General features: G+C 39.6%; 1 protein-coding gene across 3 annotated transcripts in view; it reads left to right on the top strand.

The window, feature by feature from the left end:
- The window catches only part of LOC137298894 (innexin unc-9-like), a 32,788-nt gene extending 24,939 nt beyond the window's left edge, over positions 1-7,849 (top strand). For 2 of the 3 annotated variants that reach the window (XM_067831256.1, XM_067831258.1), the window contains exon 2: positions 2,476-7,849. In XM_067831256.1, the coding sequence (XP_067687357.1) occupies positions 2,476-3,679 (1,204 nt within the window). In that variant the 3' untranslated portion in view covers positions 3,680-7,849. Of the gene's footprint in view, positions 1-916; positions 999-2,475 lie in introns of all 3 variants that reach the window. The other variant, XM_067831257.1, reaches the window with a different exon arrangement.
- The last annotated feature ends 14,898 nt before the right edge of the window (positions 7,850-22,747 follow it).

The raw sequence follows: 22,747 nt of genomic DNA, 5'->3' as shown, positions 1-22,747 counted from the left end.
AGTTCAGAGGATTACTACATGAATTTCACATACAGCAAACGGAACGTTTTTTGTGTCAAGCAGGTTTATTTCAATACTGCCTTTTTCAGGACAATATGTGTTTACTAAGGTCAATCGGCACCATTCCAGAACACAAATCTAGCTCTTTATCGTTCGATACGTTATGCACGGGGATTTTCTTCCTATACTAGTGTACTATCCTCATAGTATATTCTCCATATACAGCCCTTGAAACCTCACGGCCCTACTCACCCACACGATCCCCCTTCTCCCCCGCGCAAATGTGAATTTTGTCTCACTTCCGTCTTAAAAATTTATCAGCCCTTTCATAAATCCATAATTACTGTTTCATCTTCAGTATTGTTTTGTTTTAAAAAATATGCAGAAATAATACCTGATATCCACATAAAAAAGATGTGTATATAGCCGAAGTATGCAATGTGTTATCTCCCGCAGTTGAAAAAAATCCAAGAAATATGCATTTCTTATTTGGATTATACACCAACTTTCATGGATCAATTTTTGGCATTCTCCCAAGGCGTTACCTTGGCAGAGGGTTCGGCACCGTGCCGATGTACCGGGCTAGTGTTTCACAAAATCCAATAATTAAGTTCACACCTTAGTTTTAATGTGTGATAAAAGAGTAGGCATCGTTCATCCTCCAAATAGAATTTGACAAGTTGGATCGAAAACGAACACTTTGAAATCCTAGCTAATCAACTCTCAGAGTTTCGATCCCGAAGAGAAGAATAACAAAATATTGGCTGATACTACTTCCCTTCAACTTACGACCTCTGTTCTGAATTTATAATTCAGAACTAACTCTAGCCAACAAATGCACAAAACACAAACTACTTTCCCAAAGACGTGTTCATTTGAATCATTTTCTCTCTCTCCTTCTTGCTTGGACATATAGATTCTCTGATGATCATGAAATATCAGCCCTAGATTTGCCTGGGCATCAGGAGTAGTTGCAAGGAGAACATGTTCGGTTGGGGGTTCGTATTTTCATCCTCCCGCACGAGACTTACATCACGTTCTCGGCCTTAATGCACACTTTCATCAATTTTACGCTTCGCTTCGTCACAATCACTTGCTCTTTAGCTCTTTTGCTCTTTAGCTCTTTTGCTAAGCATGTTCATGTTTCTCATAATCTTCAAACGTCTAACCAAACCTGCTTATAGCTCTTGTAACCTTTTAAATTCGGTGTGCATGTTGTTTCTTCTAATATTCATATATATGGACGTTGTTTCTGATACAATATATTATAACATGTTTTGTTAGTGTTTAAGTTGGGGTGGACTTGGGGACATGGTTTCAGCATTTTGCTTATTCAGCGATACATAGGAGTATGTGTTTCATGATCCAACATTAACGCACCCTTACCAGATCACCATATATTGTACATTCATCGCTTCCGAAACATTTGGATCTGACTTGATAATTGATACAGTTCATCACATCAGACAGCCGCTACACACTACACACTACACACTACACACTACACACTACACACGTACATAAGCAGGCACTCCCTCACACCTGTAAAAGTACCGTACATAGATAGATCTAAGTAACGAAATAGTCACTGATTTTATTAAATGCTTCCATTTATATTCTTTATGTGTGAATGGGGCGTTATTTCTGGATACTTGTGACGTGTGTGTCTTTTTATTGTTGTGAAATCCTTTTACTAACATGTTGGTAGAACATTTGACTAGTCCAATGTTTCTTATGTGTTTTACTGTGTTTTACCTTCCATTTCAGACCGTCGATATAAGAACATATTAGATATTCTCATCTGAACCTTTTAGTGAAGCATGTGAGGCGAGAATATACGACCAGTAATACAAGAAGCCAGCGAACAATAAGACTCTTAGGCAACATTTACCGTTACATTAGCAGACCGTTTATGTCAATGTCATCTTCTTGCCGTTGTAAGCTGGTGTGTTTTTCCTGCCCACTTACCAACGCCGCTCCTTCCGCCTGTGCTATTCAAACAAGGGATAGGTTTTATCAAATGACTTACTGACCTACAAGTACATTCGATTTCCAAACCTGCACAAATGGTTACGTCTAGTAGTTTCTAACTAATCGATACACCTGAAAGGATGTTAGGGCTTGGCTGTTGCGAAATGTTTGTCCTTGGACGTCAGGGCAAATGTTTACTTCATAAATACTTTTTCATCTCCAGGGCTTACAATTTCAAGTGTTCTCTTCCTCAGTAGCAAATTTTCGCATCAAAACAATAGACAAATCTGTACATATGAAGAAAAGCGATATAGATTTCGTACTCGTGCACCTACTTTAGGTCTAACGTTTTGTAAAAGGACATGTTTTATTCAATGTTGATTTTGACTACCTATGTATTTATACAACAGTTCAAAACGTTTACTTTGTGTTTCATGAAGTTTGAATTTTCAACATCATGGTGGTTACTTCCGGTTTTTAAGCCTCGTTTTGATATCGTTTCAGGCTTGACAGCGTTCTGGGAAGCTTTGCGACCTATGCTCGTTTGAAGGGTAGGTACGATGACGATTGGATCGATCGCCTCAACCATCTCTACACCACCATCATCCTGGTCATCTTCACTATTGTCGTCAGTACGAAACAGTATGTGGGGGAGCCAATACATTGCTGGTGTCCCGCCCAGTTTGAGGACAGCCAAGTCGAATACACCAATAACGTATGCTGGATATCCAATACATACCACGTGCCCTTCGAGCAATCGGTCCCCCGCCATGGTCAGATGAAGAAGGAGAAGGAAATAGGTTACTATCAGTGGGTTCCTATGATTCTTCTCTTTCAAGCCCTCCTTTTCAAAGTCCCTTGTATCTTATGGAGAATCCTCACTGCCTCTGCTGGTGTTAATCTGGACAAGATTGTCACTCTTGCGGCAGATACTGCTTATATTTCACCCGACGACAGGGAAAGAACTATCAAACATATCGTCCGGTACATGGATCGATGGCTGGAAAATGCCAGGGAATATCGGTCTGGTTGCTTCATTCGGATTCGTCAACAAATCGCCAAGTACTGCTGTCTTGTTTGGGGCAAACGCTATGGTAACTACTTAGTGACCCTCTACATGTTCATCAAGCTGTTATACCTGGTAAATTCTGTCGGCCAGTTGTTTATACTTAATGAATTCCTGGGAACGAACTTTAATGTGTATGGTTTTGAAGTTATGGACCATTTGGCACGTGGCGAAGACTGGGGGGAATCTCCGCGGTTCCCCAGAGTGACGCACTGTGATTTTGACATTCGACAGATTCAGAATGTACACTCTTATACAGTGCAGTGTGTGCTGCCTATTAATTTATTTAATGAAAAGATTTTTATATTCGTTTGGTTCTGGTTAGTTTTTGTGTCCGCCCTAAGTGCCGGTAACTTCTTTATATGGGTTTACACTATGATTTTCCGTCAGCATCGTTTAAGGTATTTGAAAAAGTTTCTTCGCGTAAACGACTGCTACAAATCAGAGTTGGACAAAAAGATGGCTGTGAAATTCGGGGAGCAGTATTTGAGACAGGACGGGATATTTGTGTTGCGTCTGGTTGGCAAAAATGCGAATGACGTTCTTGTGTCGGAGCTGATCCTTCAGCTGTGGAACCACTACAGGAATAAACCTTTGTTTAGGCACGCCAACCAGATCAGTGATGATAATAGTAATGTTTGACTAGCCGTGCAGAAAATGCGGACTGTTCAAGTGGTACTTCGCATGTTGAAGATAAAGTACGGGTCTCTAAGGGCCAACGAGGAGGAGACGGAGCCATGCACCCATGACAATATTGAGTTAGTTCAGCTCGAGCCCCTCCAGAGATCAAATGGCTTCAGTCTCGAGGCTGGCGGGTCTGAACCGGAAACGGAAACAGAATCTGAGAGCGATCAGGGTATGGAAGAGGCTCTCAAGGTTACAAAGGTATAGCCCAAATCCAAATTTGGGACTGCTTTATTAGACGTGAATGATCCTTCGAGGACCCGATTGTATAGGTATTAATCTAAGCCAAAATTAACTCATTATTCACCGTTTGAATTAACAAGTGGCACCGTCCAAATTACTGAACACATCCAACGGCGAGGCTAGGTTCGTGTGCCAGCTGACAGACAGAGCTTCCTGATTACGGTGCTCGTGGAATGTGATCACGTGACTGTGAAACTGTCATAACTGGTGATGAATTATGAAATATCAGACCAAATATCAGCACATAACCACGTGACTAGAAACATTAAATCACCGAAGCCTCTCTTTTCAAAATTCGAATTTTGCCAAATATTGCCTCATGCGCTCTTATCACTTATATATTTGCAAGTCCTCATTGGATTTCACGATCAAAGGATACATCATTCATGCACTTGTGTCATTCCAAGCAAAAACAGAATAAAAAAAATATTTCTTTTTTTTTTTTTAGTAAAATCTCACCAACGGGTGTAAATAAGGGATATACTATTCTTAGCTTAGAGTATGGGAAGATAGAATATGGCGTCAGTGATACAAGCATGGCGTTAACCCGGATGTGACGTCATTGGCATCATAAATGCATGCGTTCTACAGACCCTCCTAGCAATAAGGAAGATGCAAGTGGTGGTCCTAGACCCGTCGTATGTCATTACATAATGACAACAAAATTGTGATCATCCTAACGATAGCCAGGCTGCATCATAGTGATGTTTTCTTGTTCACCTACGGAGGTAATCATACAGACATAACATTTATCACCATCTATGGTTACCTCATTGTCATTGTCACAGGAAGACCAAGTTTGGATTTCTATTGGAACTATATGTAATAATGTAGTACCCTTTCCGAGTGTAGTGTATCGGTCATTTTTTGTATGTCATCAATGACAGTGTAGTCTTTGCATCAATAAACGCAGTTTCCAGTTTGTCTTAGAAAAATAGTAGTACTGAGGTTAAGTATTAGCACGGTAATCCTGGCCAGTGAAATGTTCTTTAGAAACTTAGATGTCATGGAAACCACGGGTGCTGAATTAACTATTTATTGTTATGTTTTGTAACCCCTCATTGAAGTCGATGGCTTTCGAACAGTTCGACTGTTTCCGTTTAATGACATGTAGGGTACCGGGAAAAGACGAAGTAATTTGACAGCTAGTTGACTGTTAGGGACTTCCAGAAGCACCAACGTCGGTCAATGACGTTTAGAAGTTTATAGTCATCCAAACTCGGTCGTTTCTATGCATTAACTTATGTAAACTTATGAAGTTATATTTATTGTTTAATGCAAATGTAAAATATCTGAAGCCAAAATTGTATTACTGTACAAAGAAAGGGATACCCCGCACCTGAATGTGTGTTAGCGAGTGTGATATTTATGTGAGACTGTAACCTCGTTCTTGTTTTTTCACATTTTTATGTGTACAAAGTTTTGAATATCATTACTGCCCTTACGAACTCATGCAATGGAACATTTGTCTGTGATTCGGGACAATTGTTTTTGGGTTTTTTATTTATTTATTTTGTTTTCATTTGTTACAAGCTTCTAGTCACATAATCACAAGTCCGTCTTTTGATCTGTAGTGAATTCAAAGAAAACACTCCATTGGTAGACTTTATAATCATGTGTAAAAGTATACTGGGGTTTGTTTTGGCGTTGTAAGATATATTAGTGATGATAAATCAATACAGAAAGCGTATTAAGTATTAATTAGTCCCGGGCATAAGGCGTTATGTTGAAATCATTCTGGAAATTGGCTCATTTGTATGTATACATATCTATGTGAATAAAGTTCACCAGTGGAGAAACGTTTATGTCCTTCCTCATGTAGATTTCTTGAAAAGGCCGATCTCATGCTGCTTTTTGTCGGTAAACTTCGGTATTTTCCGTAAATTTGTATTTCAGAAATAGTCATGAAAGAAGGTACCCAAAAAGTTGTAAGCAGAATACTTTCTTCCAAAATACCGAAGTTCACTGAATGCATTCATTTTTAATGCATCGTAAGTAAGAAGAAAGGGGCGAAGTCTGATTGTCTTGCATCTTTTTCCATCTCTAAGAAGTTGTCTATAACAATATTGTTTTTTCCGTTATTGAAATTTATTGGTGTAGCACAGTCCGACTTTTTCATAAAATCATCATATTTCCGGTAATCAAATATAGATGTTTCATTCATAAATATTACATGATAATGGACACAAATATACTATAATCCCATAATACAAGAATCAAAATGTCAGACTGCTTTTTCTTGACTTTATTGGTCACAATTAATGATTCTTCATACATTATATCACCTACTTAAATGGCGTATAATCTGATTTATATCATTTAACCTTATGAAACAACATAATGAAATAAAACCCATGATGTATACATAAGATTCTCTTGGAACGTAAACATAATGCATTATATTTATGTTGAGAAAGACCGAAGCGTAACTGCACTAGTTTTTCTCGTTTTCAAAATGTTACGTGAAAAATTGCGCAGCATACATGGTTGGTAGAGAATGGGAATCAAAACGATTTATGGACAAAATTAGACGCAAAGTCGTTGGGTGGCTGGAAAAACTATGTTTGCATATCTTCTAGTGTTTTAGCTTCTTTACGCTGTACCCATCTTATTCTATTGTTTCTTGTTCATGTTCTCATTACGATTTAGGCCTAAAATGGTGTGGATACCATTTCACCTCCCTCATATAGTTTCTATCAGTTGGCAATAATTATTTTTACATAGTATGTTTTTCTAACTTAGCAAAATGTTAGTGGAACTTGTGTATTTGATTAAAATAAACATATAATATTTCAATACCAAAGAAAAGTTACATCGGAATTATCAAAGCCATAATATTTAAGCCTACATGAGATGTCGACAATGAGTTAAACAGCTCAGGTACTTGATTCAAAAGTGGAAAAAATTGTAAAGGTTAGCAATATTCTGTTTCAGCTTACTTTATAAAAGATATTAAACTTTTATCTTTTTTCCTGTTTTGTTGACCAAAACTGTGAAATAAACTGAAATGGAACAATTAGAATATATTAGTGTCCCTCCGTCATATAGACTCCTATAAAAATGTTACGTTGTTTAAATGGAAATATTTAGAAAGTAGTTGAAATATTCATGAAGAGAGTCGTTGATTTTTCATTTGTTAGAAAAATAACTGTAAAATTGCCAAATGTGATATATAGACTGTGTTGGTATTGAGAGAGTGTTGTAGTTATGAAGGTGGAACCGGTTTCCAAAACTGAATTTATTTCAAAGCACTTTTGAAACCTTGATGCACAAGTCAAAGAATCGCTGGCTCTACTTTGTACATAAGCGCAACACGTAATAAAGCACCTGGTTTTTGTTTTCGTTTTTATATGTATAGATATTTTGTCACGAGAACTATTTTCTGAGGATATATATATTTACTTTTAATCTGTTTTCAAACCGGTTCCAGTTTCAAGTAACAGTTGAATCATGACTGCATTGCATTGGTTTGCGTGCATATCGATTATCCAGTGAAACCTCAGACAGTTGTGACTTTATCATAATGCACCAATGGTAAAACGCAGGTCATGAGAGAGAATGGGTCCAGTCTAAAATAATTTAGTGTTATTTTTACACTCTAGCCTATAACCTCTGTATTACAATCTTACTGATTATCATTCATATTTGAATATATCTTAAATACATTTTTCAGTAGTAATCAAGTAGTTTTGGGTGAGACTTTACCACTGATATATCTGTTCATTGTGAAATAACATTCCTTCATTCACAAATCACCATTGTGATTTGCAAGTAAAAGGTATTGTACATGCAAAATATAGTGTTCACTCAAGCAGACTTTAGAGTTTATTTGATTTAGATAAAACTGTATCATTATTTCCATTACGAATAAACTATGCACCGGGATTTATGAATCGTTACTTTTTGTCCAAATGGGCACTGTCTCACGTTCGCCAAGAAAGCACGACCTCGGAAAGGAGAATGAAACAGGTATTATTTAGTTGCATGCTTGTTAAAGCATATAGTCTCTCGTTACGCGTTTAAGAGGCATTATGTCATTCCAGATATGGCTATTTTATCTGATTGTCTACTCTCACATGGACATACGAACAGTTTGTCCTGTACGTGCGCATCAAAAACTTTAGGATGTTTGCTGCAATGACCTGTACATGCCGCGCAACTGGTACAGTTGTATGTCTGTGAACGTTCTAACGTTCTAACGTTTACGTCAACGCCAGAGAAGTCACCGTTATGTGAACCTCAGTGATGATATCAGGTGTTCGCGAAGACAGTAGGTATGACTTTCTTACTGGTAGCACTGTCATTTCCATAAAAAGTATTCGTCTGTTGCGTGTCACGACGCTCTTCTGTACGCCAGTCATGCGACGCCACCCTGTAAACAAACCAGGCGGTTGCTTCATGGGCCGACAGATAATCAAGTCATGGCGAGAAAGTCGTGTGACTGCTTTGCTGAAACTAAACTTTAAATTTCGTTTTCTGTGTACAATTGAAGAGATTCTGTTATTAATAAAGAAAAACACTTAAGGATTATGTCGTATGTCACTTAAGCCAAATATGACGTATTGCTGATAGTTTCACAGGTCCCCTTCGCATGAAAATATTCCTTCAATAAAGACGACGCTGTTGCCGTCACGGAGCTGTACACCTTCATCCGTTGAACATCGCAGCTCGATACAAACTTAAAAGAAACACAAAGATAATCTCACTCTTATCTCGGAATAAATCATAGTTTCTAAATACAGATGAATGGATATCTTACAGTGAGCCTACAGTCGGGTCCTTTTCCAAAAACGGAATACCCCAACGGAAGACAAACAGTAGAACAGTTAGGCACCAGTCACGTTTATAATGCCTACATTCACGAGGATGGAAGGACATGTCGTTGACCATTTCGAATCAATGCTCGAAAAAGTACCAAAATACAAAATATATCCAAATACCGATGTTGTGGAGACTCTAACGAGATTATAATGATTTACTAGTATTCGAATTGAAAAAACGCTCATCTAATTCATTCTTTCCATATCGTAATATCCGTTTCATACTTTGATGTTCTATGTCATAAGTAGTTGGTGTCATGTTCGACCTATCTGGTCGCTTATGGAGTGCTTGAAAATGTTTGCCATACTGGCACAAACACCAGAAGTCAAGTTTCTGAATATTTATTTTCATGTTCTTTTCAATTCAGTCAGACATCCTGGTCGGTTCAGTGCAGAGAAGGACGTTGGCTGGTTCATCTTGCACTTGGAAGGTTTCCCATTCATAACTGATCCCATATTCCTAACACGCCGTTATATAAGAGAAATTTTCATCAAAGCTACATTGCATCAATCTCACCCACAACCTATCACCTTTATTTACTGATACCGGGCCGGGGATAACCTGGTGGTTCATGCGTTCGGTCGTCACGCGAAAGACCGGGTTCGATTCCCCACATGGGCAGAATGTGTGAAGCCCATTTCTAGTGTTCCCCGCCATGCGATTGCTGGAATATTGCTAAAGGCGGCGCAAAACCCATCTCACTCACTCACTCACTATCAACTGGTATCACATGCTTATTGTTGATGAATCAGCCCCGTTAGGGCTATTTTGGTTAACTATGTGCTGATGGGGGTGTTAGAGTTTCAATACTTGTTGCAATTTATACAGTTACTAGACATGTTCTTCGGCATTTACATGTGGTAAAGAGAATCCATAGGGGTCATTACAGTCTTATCAAAAGTCATTACTAGTTTGCAGTTAATGCAAACCGATGGTACCTCTACCGGTTCTGATTTTAAAAAGGACGTAGTGGAGACAGATTTAATAAAGAATCCACTACCTGTTATATCCATGTTTAGGCTTCCAGTACGGTATCCTTAAGTCTACCAGTTGCTGTTTTATCAAATTTAATGAAGCAGATCTTACGAAGTCCCAAAAGTGCATATAAAACACTTAAATGTGATGATGACGTAGTCTGCTTATGACGTACTAATTTAGCGGCGTAGTTATATCAGTTTCATCAGATATGTATTCGCTAAGACGCACATATAAAAACATGGATAACATATTTCAATGATTAGTACACCATCAAATGTCACACGCACACGCACACGCACACGCACACGCACACGCACACGCGCGCAACTCCTACAGTATTCAGACATACATCGAGACACCATGGATGGCCCAGTAGGAAGTGTCGTCATTTGTAGGTTTTCCTATGCGTGTCCGAACTCTTCTTCTCTTTTTCAAGTTCCATGTTCGCCCTTGGAACCTTTCTTGGATCGTAATGCCTGTTTTCGAAATATTCACCTAAGAGCCGAACACCTGCTTTATTTCTACTCACATTAGGATGCCGCGAAATGATATCCACATGTTTAACTGAATAGTATCCATGATGTCAAACACACGAATCAGGCAGATGTTTGCAGGAAGCATGTGTAACCATCCGATATATTAGATTATCGCCAATGAAGATGAGCGCATAGAAATATTGAAATTCTTGAATACTGATTCCTGAAAATAAACACCTTAAGCGCATATAAGCAAGTTCTTCAGTCGCGATTGTGCAGCTAAAGAAGACTGGGCTTACTTAATAGTCGTGCTTAAATTGTATTCAGTAGTAAGCAGAACATTAACTGTTTGTTACGCGATTCAATCACCCTTACTTTCTGTGATGCACATTGGTTTAATTTACTTCAAAGTGGTGATTGAAATAAAAAATGTGACTTAAGTATTATACTTCACTGAAGCACGTCAGTCGAGTGCAATTCAAATAATCTCAATAATTCTCACTTTCGGTGTTATGAATTTTCTACTAGTATAATTGTATTTCTTATGATAACAGTGTTTCTGTAACAATATTCAGCTGTGTTTTCATTACTGCATGAAACCTTTATGAGCGTTGGCTTTGGCTCCAAGATGGGAAAATATAACCTTATGGCTATTTCTCATGCCACAAATCCTATCAAGTGCCAGATTTAGATGTACCGTGTATGCAAGGAGATATTTCTTTCACAAAACACATGAACAACACCATCAGCTTTGAAAGGGTTAATGGTTTGAGAATAATGGCCATTTCATCATGAAGGTTCAGCCATCATCGATTGTCGCTCTAGCACGATGCCTGATAGGATTCGGCAACACAAATCATTGTACCGACTGAAAATGACTTGTGATTGGATATCGATCACTATGACAATAGTGTAGTATTGAGTAATAACTCGGTCCGATATTGATATATATACACAAGGCTTACGATCTGCGGGATTTGTGAGGATCGGTCGACGAGAGGGCACGAGAGTATTGACGAGAGTATTGTGACGTCATTGAGGAGAAACTGCTCCTGAGACGTCAGAGGGACTACATTGTACTGCGAAAAGCTTTGCCGAGTTTCTCCCGTTTAATGTCTCAATGCACAAGATTGGCAAGAAATGTCATGTATATTCATATAATCGGATTTCTTTGTTAATAGTCTATTTTCATCGCCTGACGCCTTCTATAGAAAAACTATCCGAATTTCTACACTTATCAGAGAATTATTTTTGCCAAGGAAATAATATCGTACTAACAAAAAGTATTTATTGACTTGAGAGCTGTTCAGTATTTTCAGACACTTAGGGCTTATGCATTTGGTATAATTGATAAATATATAAATCAAGACTACAATCAATGATGGCATGTATAGCGGTCGTTTAACCGATTTACCTATTTTATGCTGCCACTGCAGTGTATGTACAATTGTATGCTTTACATTCAGGATATGTAAGCTGCAAATCCTTGTTTAGTCTTCCTTAACCAGGAAGGCGACATTACGATAACTAAATTTGAGCACATCATAATATGAACTCTTAACTATGAACATACGCGAGTTTGAATTAGCGGTGATGACAGCAGATTCAGAGCCAGATACGATTCTTACATAGACTATTAGTTGTCAAGTAGCTCGCATTTAAATAGAGGAAATTAGCAGGATAACAGGATTGAATAAGCACCATACCAAAACAGTACATCTGAGTATACTAGGATGGGTTGATAACAGCCCCATAAAAACGAAGTTCATTGGGCAGAGAGGTCATGTAACAATACCTTCTGGGTGTGCTAGGATCCGTTGATAACAGCTCCATAACAACGAAGTACATCGGGCAGAGAGGACATGTAACAATACCTTCTGGGTGTACAAGGATGCGTTGATAACAGCTCCATAACAACGAAGTACATCCTGCAGAGAGGACATGTAACAACACCTTCTGAGTGTACAAGGATCCGTTGATAACAGCTCCATAACAACGAAGTACATCCTGCAGAGAGGACATGTAACAATACCTTCTGGGTGTACAAGGATCCGTTGATAACAGCTCCATAACAACGAAGTACATCCTGCAGAGAGGACATGTAACAATACCTTCTGGGTGTACAAGGATGCGTTGATAACAGCTCCATAACAACGAAGTACATCCTGCAGAGAGGACATGTAACAATACCTTCTGGGTGTACAAGGATGCGTTGATAACAGCTCCATAACAACGAAGTACATCCTGCAGAGAGGACATGTAACAATACCTTCTGGGTGTACAAGGATCCGTTGATAACAGCTCCATAACAACGAAGTACATCCTGCAGAGAGGACATGTAACAATACCTTCTGGGTGTACAAGGATGCGTTGATAACAGCTCCATAACAACGAAGTACATCCTGCAGAGAGGACATGTAACAATACCTTCTGGGTGTACAAGGATCCGTTGATAACAGCTCCATAACAACGAAGTACATCCTGCAGAGAGGACATGTAACAATACCTTCTGGGTGTACAAGGATCCGTTGATAACAGCTCCATAACAACGAAGTACATCCTGCAGAGAGGACATGTAACAATACCTTCTGGGTGTACAAGGATGCGTTGATAACAGCTCCATAACAACGAAGTACATCCTGCAGAGAGGACATGTAACAATACCTTCTGGGTGTACAAGGATGCGTTGATAACAGCTCCATAACAACGAAGTACATCCTGCAGAGAGGACATGTAACAATACCTTCTGGGTGTACAAGGATGCGTTGATAACAGCTCCATAACAACGAAGTACATCCTGCAGAGAGGTCATGTAACAATACCTTCTGGGTGTACAAGGATCCGTTGATAACAGCTCCATAACAACGAAGTACATCCTGCAGAGAGGTCATGTAACAATACCTTCTGGGTGTACAAGGATGCGTTGATAACAGCTCCATAACAACGAAGTTCATCCTGCAGAGAGGACATGTAACAATACCTTCTGGGTGTACAGGGATCCGTTGATAACAGCTCCATAACAACGAAGTACATCCTGCAGAGAGGACATGTAACAATACCTTCTGGGTGTACAAGGATCCGTTGATAACAGCTCCATAACAACGAAGTACATCCTGCAGAGAGGACATGTAACAATACCTTCTGGGTGTACAAGGATGCGTTGATAACAGCTCCATAACAACGAAGTACATCCTGCAGAGAGGTCATGTAACAATACCTTCTGGGTGTACAAGGATGCGTTGATAACAGCTCCATAACAACGAAGTACATCCTGCAGAGAGGTCATGTAACAATACCTTCTGGGTGTACAAGGATGCGTTGATAACAGCTCCATAACAACGAAGTACATCCTGCAGAGAGGACATGTAACAATACCTTCTGGGTGTACAAGGATGCGTTGATAACAGCTCCATAACAACGAAGTACATCCTGCAGAGAGGCCATGTAACAATACCTTCTGGGTGTACAAGGATCCGTTGATAACAGCTCCATAACAACGAAGTACATCCTGCAGAGAGGTCATGTAACAATACCTTCTGGGTGTACAAGGATGCGTTGATAACAGCTCCATAACAACGAAGTACATCCTGCAGAGAGGACATGTAGCAATACCTTCTGGGTGTACAAGGATCCGTTGATAACAGCTCCATAACAACGAAGTACATCCTGCAGAGAGGACATGTAACAATACCTTCTGGGTGTACAAGGATCCGTTGATAACAGCTCCATAACAACGAAGTACATCCTGCAGAGAGGACATGTAACAATACCTTCTGGGTGTACAAGGATCCGTTGATAACAGCTCCATAACAACGAAGTACATCCTGCAGAGAGGACATGTAACAATACCTTCTGGGTGTACAAGGATGCGTTGATAACAGCTCCATAACAACGAAGTACATCCTGCAGAGAGGACATGTAACAATACCTTCTGGGTGTACAAGGATCCGTTGATAACAGCTCCATAACAACGAAGTACATCCTGCAGAGAGGTCATGTAACAATACCTTCTGGGTGTACAAGGATGCGTTGATAACAGCTCCATAACAACGAAGTACATCCTGCAGAGAGGTCATGTAACAATACCTTCTGGGTGTACAAGGATCCGTTGATAACAGCTCCATAACAACGAAGTACATCCTGCAGAGAGGACATGTAACAATACCTTCTGGGTGTACAAGGATCCGTTGATAACAGCTCCATAACAACGAAGTACATCCTGCAGAGAGGTCATGTAACAATACCTTCTGGGTGTACAAGGATGCGTTGATAACAGCTCCATAACAACGAAGTACATCGAGCAGAGAGGTCATGTAACAATACCTTCTGGGTGTACAAGGATGCGTTGATAACCGCTCCATAAAAACGAAGTACATCGGGCAGAGAGGACATGTAACAATACCTTCTGGGTGTACAAGGATGCGTTGATAACCGCTCCATAACAACGAAGTACATCCTGCAGAGAGGCCATGTAGCAACAGCTGCTGCGTGTCTTAGTATCCGTTGCTAACAAGTTTGAATCTCAGGTGTACTTAGATAACAGGCTAAGTGGTTACATTAAACGAACTGTATCACCTGTCTTCTCCTTAAGCTCCCATATCCAACTACTACACGTCACCGAAACACTTTATCAAGCGTGTTAAATACACACACTTATGAGCCTGTGTACATATGTATATCAATCTATTTACACGTTCGCATGATCAATCTTTCATTCCTGCACGATGCAGCCGTTTATCTATATCCAAATATGTCCCATCTCGTCATCAATAACACAGATCCATAAAAGTCCGGGTCAGAAATGATCTTTAGTGACCCATGCTTGTAATTAGAGGTGAAGGGACAGGGTGGTCAGGTTTGCCGACTTGGATGACACATGTCATCGGTTCCCAGTTGTACAGTTGCTCATGCTGTTGATCACTGGGTTATCTGGTCGATACTTTATTATTTACAGAGCGCCGCCACATAGCTGGAATATTGCTGAGTGCGGGGTAAAACTGAACTCACTCACTCACGTGTTGTCCACATCTACAGCCACGGTAACTTGTTTGCTAGAGTACAGAACACGCCACAGTTTAGACATAATGCGTTATAAATGTAAATCAGTTCAATCATATTTTTGAAAATTCCGTTAATGTAAACAAGAAATCCAAACAACGCTTTAACACCTGAGTGAACGCAGTGCAGGATACCTTTCATTCTGTTCATGAAGAATTCATCCAAGTCATCTGTCGTAATCTGGATTACAAAGCACCAAGTGAAGCATGGTAGCAATGACGTAGACGACATCACCTGACATCACGAATACGTTGAACCCACACTCTAATAGGTGAATACGTTAAAAGCCATTTCCTGTTTAAAATAAGCCTCTTTTAAACATATCCAAACAGTGAAGATACCAGGCCTCCTCAACAGGATCGAGATTAGGGGCATGTTTTCCTAAAGCTTGAGACGACCGCTAGTTTGTGTTAAAGTATGGAAATTATTATCACCTTAGCGCTAAGGTCACTTCGGGAAACCTGACCCTGGACTCGTGACAAAAACACGGGAAGGCAAGACAAGAGGTCACAAGAGAAAACACGGGCATATATACAGACATCAAAATAGGAAACCTCGTCAGATATCATTGAACCTCTCAGTGCATCAAGGTCCAATAAAAATATCGAAATTGTCACGTCTTTATGTATAGGCTGATTTCAAAAGAATACATGTTTTCCACGTTTTAATTGTTCAGTTGGAACAAATATTTTGTTATACAAACACTACCTTGATAGAAGTTGAACTGTCACAAGCCCGATGTCGTTCTGTTAGGGTAAACCTCTGTGTACTGAGCTGAACATTCCACAAAAAGCTTCTACCCTTGTACCTCGAGACAGACATTAACATAATGTTCTTTGTCTCGCACTGTGTGTTGGTACTGTCCATGATAGGATTCCAATTTCAAAAGATCTGTTATCATAAACGCCGCAAAGGGAACTGTCTATTTTGAGAAAGTATCTTGAGAATTGAGGACGCAGAAAAAGCCATAGAACCACGGCATATTTACATTGATTTTCTCTGGTGATGGATCACTGACTGTTGAATTCTAATTAGCACATTGTTGGGAAGTATAGTTCAGTGAACGGGTTACAGCATGCATTGTTTTATTCTCGCTATCGCTGTAAATATTTTATACCTCTGCAAAGTAAAACCGTAAACCATTCATTTTATTACTGTGCAAAATTGAAGAGGTAAAAACAATGTCGTTGAATGAGTGTTAGTGTCGTTGAATAAGTGTCAGTGTCATTGAATGAGTGTCAGTGTCTTTGAATGAGTGTCTGTGTTTTTGAATGAGTGTCAGTGTTTTTGAATGAGTGTCAGTGTTTTTGAATGAGTGTCAGTGCCTTTGAATGAGTGTCAGTGTTTTTGAATGGGAATCGATGTCTTTGAATAACTGTCAGTGTCTTCGAATAAGTGTCAGTGTCATTGAATGAGTGTCAGTGCCTTTGAATGAGTGTCAGTGTTTTTGAATGAGTGTCAGTGCCTTTGAATGAGTGTCAGTGTTTTTGAATGAGTGTCAGTGTTTTTGAATGGGAATCGATGTCTTTGAATAAGTGTCAGTGTCATTGAATGAGTGTCAGTGTCATTGAATGAGTGTCAGTGTTTTTGAATGGGAATCGATGTCGTTGAATGAGTGTCAGTGTCTTTGAATGAGTGTCAGTGTTTTTGAATGGGAATCGATGTCGTTGAATGAGTGTCAGTGTCATTACATGAGTGTCAGTGTCATTACATGAGTGTCAGTGTCATTACATGAGTGTCAGTGTTATTGTCGGTTTCATTAGGTTATAAGTTATAAGCCTATGAGTACACGATTTGCAAAGTGGACAAAGTAACACTGTAACAGTATTATCTATTTCGGATTACTGTGTCCTGGTAAAGTACAGATTCCAGTGCTTTTTGTCGGGTTGACTCCAGTACGAGATTCGAACTTACACCCTCTGAGTCAGACACCTAATCGCCAGGACACAAAGTCAGACGACTAACACTCTCAGCCATCGCGGATCAGCATGGGTTCTTGAAGAGCAGATCTATCCCGGATGATCATGTGTCTCTAAATTCTTTAAGACTTACATATCTGACGTATGCGCGCGCGTGCGTGCGTGTGTGTGTGTGTGTGTGTGTGTGTGCATGTTTGTGTGCCTGCCTGCCTGCCTGCCTGCCTGCCTGCCTGCGTGCGGGCGTGCGTGCGTGCGTGTGTGTATGTGTGCAGTCAACTCTGCATCATTGGGATGCTGACAGTTTGTGGCATGCCTGGTCTAGATCCGGGTCGTCATGGTTACAGGTCGTCGTCAAATAGATGGAATACACTCGTCTCGTTGAAGCATGGCATGTGTCCCGTCTATACAGACAGTTTGTATAGACATCATTGAACATGTCTCCATTCCTATTTGACAGATACACATGCATGCTGACATAGCTCCAAGGAATAACCCTCTGAAGACAAGACATATTGATGGAAAGGCTGGTGCAATCTGAAAATGTAACCAAAGATTCAGACCTGGGAGTGTTTCTAAATTGAAATATAATATGCCTCTTACTTCATGATATAACTGCTACTTGTCCTCAAGTACGATATCAAAACAAACTATTTTTTCAGAGAGAGAAAATTAAAACGGCTGAGAAGGCACTTGCGCCATGGAGCGAAGGAGATGAAGGAACAACGGAATAGAGAAGGTACTTAGTGTAAGAAGATCTGGAGGGAATGGGGAAGATACGAATCGTCAAGCAAAGGCTAGAGGAAGAAGAAGAAGAATGTGGGTGAAGCTGGACGGAATGGTAAGAGGAATGGAGTGTCGGGACTGATAGTGGACGGACTGGAGAAACGTTGCAAAGTGGAGAAACTTAGGGTGTAGGGTGTAGGGTGTAGGGTGGATCAAATCAAGATAGAAGGAGGTCGAAGAAGTACAATAAAGTACAATTGGTAAAACATATGTGACAGAAATTCGAGTACATGAATGAACTGTATGCCCATATATGGTGATCAATTTTCACGCTAAAATGAATCGCTGATATATTTATCAAACGGCATTGTTTCTTCTCAAAGTCATTACAATTAAGACTATGTCAGGTATCGTCCATATTGTCTACCCATCTGTGACAACAAAGGAGCCGGTCATAAAGCACGACTTCTGCAAAGTTAGTTGCCCAGTCCGGTAGTTGAAGTCCTTTAGTATCATTACTTCACGGGAAAATAGTCACAGTTCGGAATTATCGATTGATGCGTCGTTCCAGTCAGATTTCAGAACATCCATAATAGATAGAAGCTTAGGACTTGCTTAACCAGTCAGTTACCCTCCCAAGAGAAAGGCTAGTCTGTCAAAACCATATCTAAAATACGCTGCCATATGCGAATTGTTTCTTTTCAAAGCTTGACATTTGGACGGACAGTACTGAAATTAACCGATTCCTCCCTTGAGAAAGACAGTCCAGTTTTTACCAACAATGTATCAGACAGCGCTTTTTTCTTTGAACTGTCTCCTATCTAATTTCTATACCACCAAACCATGTATATATTGTTCAAGGATTTCTTTGAACGCTTAACATGTGATGCAAATAATGAAACTTTACATTAGAATGTCATAATTGTTTTTCCCTGTCATATCTGAGTTCTTAACGCTTTGAGAAGAAACGAAAATAAAGCATCAATACTTCTGTTTGTGCGTGAAAACAAAATCTATACTCCAAAATGCTTCAAAAGAAACATTTAATCTTATATTGAGACAGTCTTTTTGATCCTGCGTGCAAACAGGATCGCATATTGTAATCAGGTTAGCGTTTGTGATAATTTGACCATTTCGTTTTTACATAAATTCTTCTTTTGCCTTTAAGTTCTTGCAGCTAAGAAAAACCGGAGCCAAATCGATATCATTCATTTTGCCAAACATTATCACGTCTTGAAACATGGATTCGATAACGATGGCATTGCTCATTGGATAACCACTGATCAACTAGAAAATCACAATGTGAACTTCAACACAAAAACTAGTTCTTATCAAGACAGACCGCAAATGAAATGTTGTATTGTAATGATCAAAATGAATTACCACACCACAACACTTCGATTTTTGTCTATATCCTTTATAGGCGGTTGATACTGAAGTGCTGAAGGTCATCTTCAGCCCTGGCTCTGACAATGGCATTGGAGGGCGTACAAATACAGACAACAAATGCTGGAATTACGCTTATGAGCTAATTATCCAAGTATTGATAAGTAACCAAAGCTGCTAACTATAATCCAATATGGCGCCTCACTGACGACCAGTTGGGTAGAGGTGATGAAAGCTTTCGTGTAATATGCAAGTCACCTCGGTGCAAATAGTACGAGCGTTTTCTTGAATCTGTCATCGCCTAATAAATCTCAAGACAAAAATAATTTTTATAGCACAGTCGATAATCATGTTGAATTACATTAAACAACGCCCGTGTGCACAGCGGTATTGACTTGAATCCTTCTTATTCGCTCGCTGAGCTGGTACTAAGGAGTCGAGTAATTTCTTGCATCAGCAGCGGTAAATATTCCCAAGCAGAACTTATTAATGAAGTGTATTAAGTCTGAAAGAGTAAACCTCTATACGGGCTGGAGATTTATTCTGTGAAAGCAAGCTGAGATTTTTTATAATCGTAATGCCGGACAGCAAAGCAACATGCACACGTCATGTTTGTCTTATATTATACCAATTCCTTTTCCAATCCAAATTGTATTGATTGATTTTATTTCAATAATAGATCTATTTTGGAATATATAAAATGATCTGGCGTTTAGTTTTAGCGTTTCCTGTGATCAGGTCTAAAATTGACTTAAGGGGACTGGTTGCTATGGCATCTAAAGCCAATCAAGGTCAAACTGACCTTGTGCGAGGTATATGATATAATCTTTGCTATATTCTTATTCATACGATCGGATCTTGGAATTCACTATGCTCTGAGAAGATATATATTTTGACCGCGAAATGGGTTGCGTCGTATATATATTTGTATTTAATATCCTTGACCTGTGTTAGTTTCTTAATACATACAGGAAATTTCATTAAGCTGTGGAATCGCTTTCTCGTGTATTGAGTGTTTGAGTTGAGTATAATGTCACGCCGTGTTGACCAGACATTCTAGCAATATCGCAAAGAATACCAGCTAACACCACTCTATCCAAGGGTGGTCGGGTAGTCCAATGGATAAAGCGTACGCCTGGCCCGCTGAAGACAAGTGATCGAATCCCCACATGGGTGCAATGTGTGAATCCCATTTCTGGTATCTCCCGTCGTGATATTGTTGATATTGCCAAAAGCGGCGTAAAACCATGCTCATTTGCACACTTATATGCCATCGGTCACTGCCACTCTGTAACTAACTCTCCTTCTTTAGCAAGAATGCTAATAATGAACACAGCATAATAACTAACCTTTGAAACCCGACGAAATTCACATACACTGCGCATTTTAGGACTATCGCCGCACTTGAGGACAAGATGATGGTTCGTGTTGGCGTTTGATGCCAGTTATTACAAATCTCATATTTTTAGTCCCAAAATCATTAGTGTCTTGGGACGGAAATACTAATTTTGTCATCTAAATCTTTCTTTTTCGGGCCGATTTAGTTTTAGTTACGAGATCTCGTTAGGCTGTGATCGTTGCACAGCACTGACCCGTTCTTCTTCATGATTCATAAAAAGCATGGAAGCGTCTATAACGTAAACCACACGAACATGCTGGGATCAGATGGATTGTTTCTACTAGTTCTTAGCGTGACATTTATTATCGCCCAGAATAACACGGTTACTGTTCTTACAGAGCAAATTATGCTTTTAAAACAAGTTATTTGGATCAGTTGAAAGCTTCCGTTAAAGGAAGAGCGTCCCTTGTAGAGTCTCTGTACAACCTGCTTTGATGTTGGCACATGCGCCCGATGCGCGTGAGCCGGAAATAGATTCAGATGTCGTTATGTTGCAGCCACAGAGCAGGAAGCTGACACGTGTCATGAGTTAGTGTGGCGAGGAGACAGAAAACGTGTGATGGAGCAATAGTTACCGTTATGCAGAACTGACATCACAATGACCCAGATTGACAAGGCCCTAGGAGGACGAAATGGTGACAGTTTCTGAAGTCATGGCTACGGCCAGGTGTTTCATTACTTCCCACGAAATGATTAAATAACTCTTTTGACAACGATACATTAACTAGAGGATAGTCATGTAATCAGTCCCCGGTAGAGATTGACAAAGGAGATGACACACGCCTATTATTCTATTCAACTAAAGTATTTAACGTTGAATTTTATTGTAGCTTGCCGATAGAGCCCCAGCTTGATATTTTTCAAAATCATCTATATTTGCTATTTGGTCAGGGCGTCTTAAGTCCGACTGGCCCAATATCAGAATGCGAGTGTGATTTTACCCTTTTTCGGATGTCAGATGGCGTGATTATCAGACACAATCCCTCATTATATCCATGATTTGGTATATTTTGTTGGATTACCTCTTCAGAAATTACTTCTTTTAGGAATCCTAGCAACTGATCCATTTCATATTTAGAAGTGGGGGTAACCTAGTGGTTAAACCGTTCGCGTGTCACGCCGAACACCCAGTTCGATTCCGAACAAGGAAGCAATGTGTGGAGCCCATTCATGGTGTACCCTCAAAGATGGATTACTGCTAAAAGCAGCAGAAAACCACTCACTTCCTTACTCATATTTCGAAATTCTTGTTTTCTTGACTAACTAAGAATTTAATAGCTGCTTTAAATGTATGTTAGTTGAGACAGGTTGATTCTACACCACGGCAGGTTGCTTGCTTGCAATTACTTGCAATTAGTTTTAGGGCTAGTTTCCCTCGGGTCAGAGCTTTCAGCTCCAGGGTGTGTTTTACATATTTCCTTCGGATCAGAGCTTTCAGGTCCAGGTTTTGTTTTAGAAAAGTGACTTATTACGTTATTTCAGAAAAGTGAGTCTCTTGTGTCAGATAAGTGAGTACGTTGTTTCAAAGTGAGTCGGTTGTTTCAGATAAGTAAGGACATTGTTTCAGACAAAAGACTATTTTGTTTCAGCGAAGTAAGTACATTGTTTCAGACAGGTGAGTACGTTGCTTCACATCTATGGGGACGTCCCTCAGGTTTATTAATAATCTGCTTCAGATTAATGTGTACTCCATTCCACCTATCTTATAGATCCAAGATCCTGTTTCAGATCAAGAGACGGCATTGGATTGAATGCGATAAGACACGGAGGGATGTGTTGTCATCTCTTTCAAACATGTCCCTCGAATTACTGTACAATGTACGACTACAAAACAGCTTATGTGAATCCCACTGCAAACAGCATGTGTATACATTGCAAACCATCAAACCCATATTTCATAGCTACCTTTAAAAATCCCCACTGAATCTCATAAAAACACAATACAAGGAACAACATTTGTAATCTCAAGAATCCATAAAAAGAAACCGTATCCGATAAGAACCCACGTCCCGTTATAACGCCA

This window comes from Haliotis asinina, chromosome 10 (assembly GCF_037392515.1).
Source record: "Haliotis asinina isolate JCU_RB_2024 chromosome 10, JCU_Hal_asi_v2, whole genome shotgun sequence".
Classification (NCBI taxonomy): Eukaryota; Metazoa; Mollusca; class Gastropoda; order Lepetellida; family Haliotidae; genus Haliotis; species Haliotis asinina.
The sequence above is the reverse complement of the archived record's forward strand: the minus strand, read 5'-3'. Positions and strand labels throughout refer to the sequence as shown.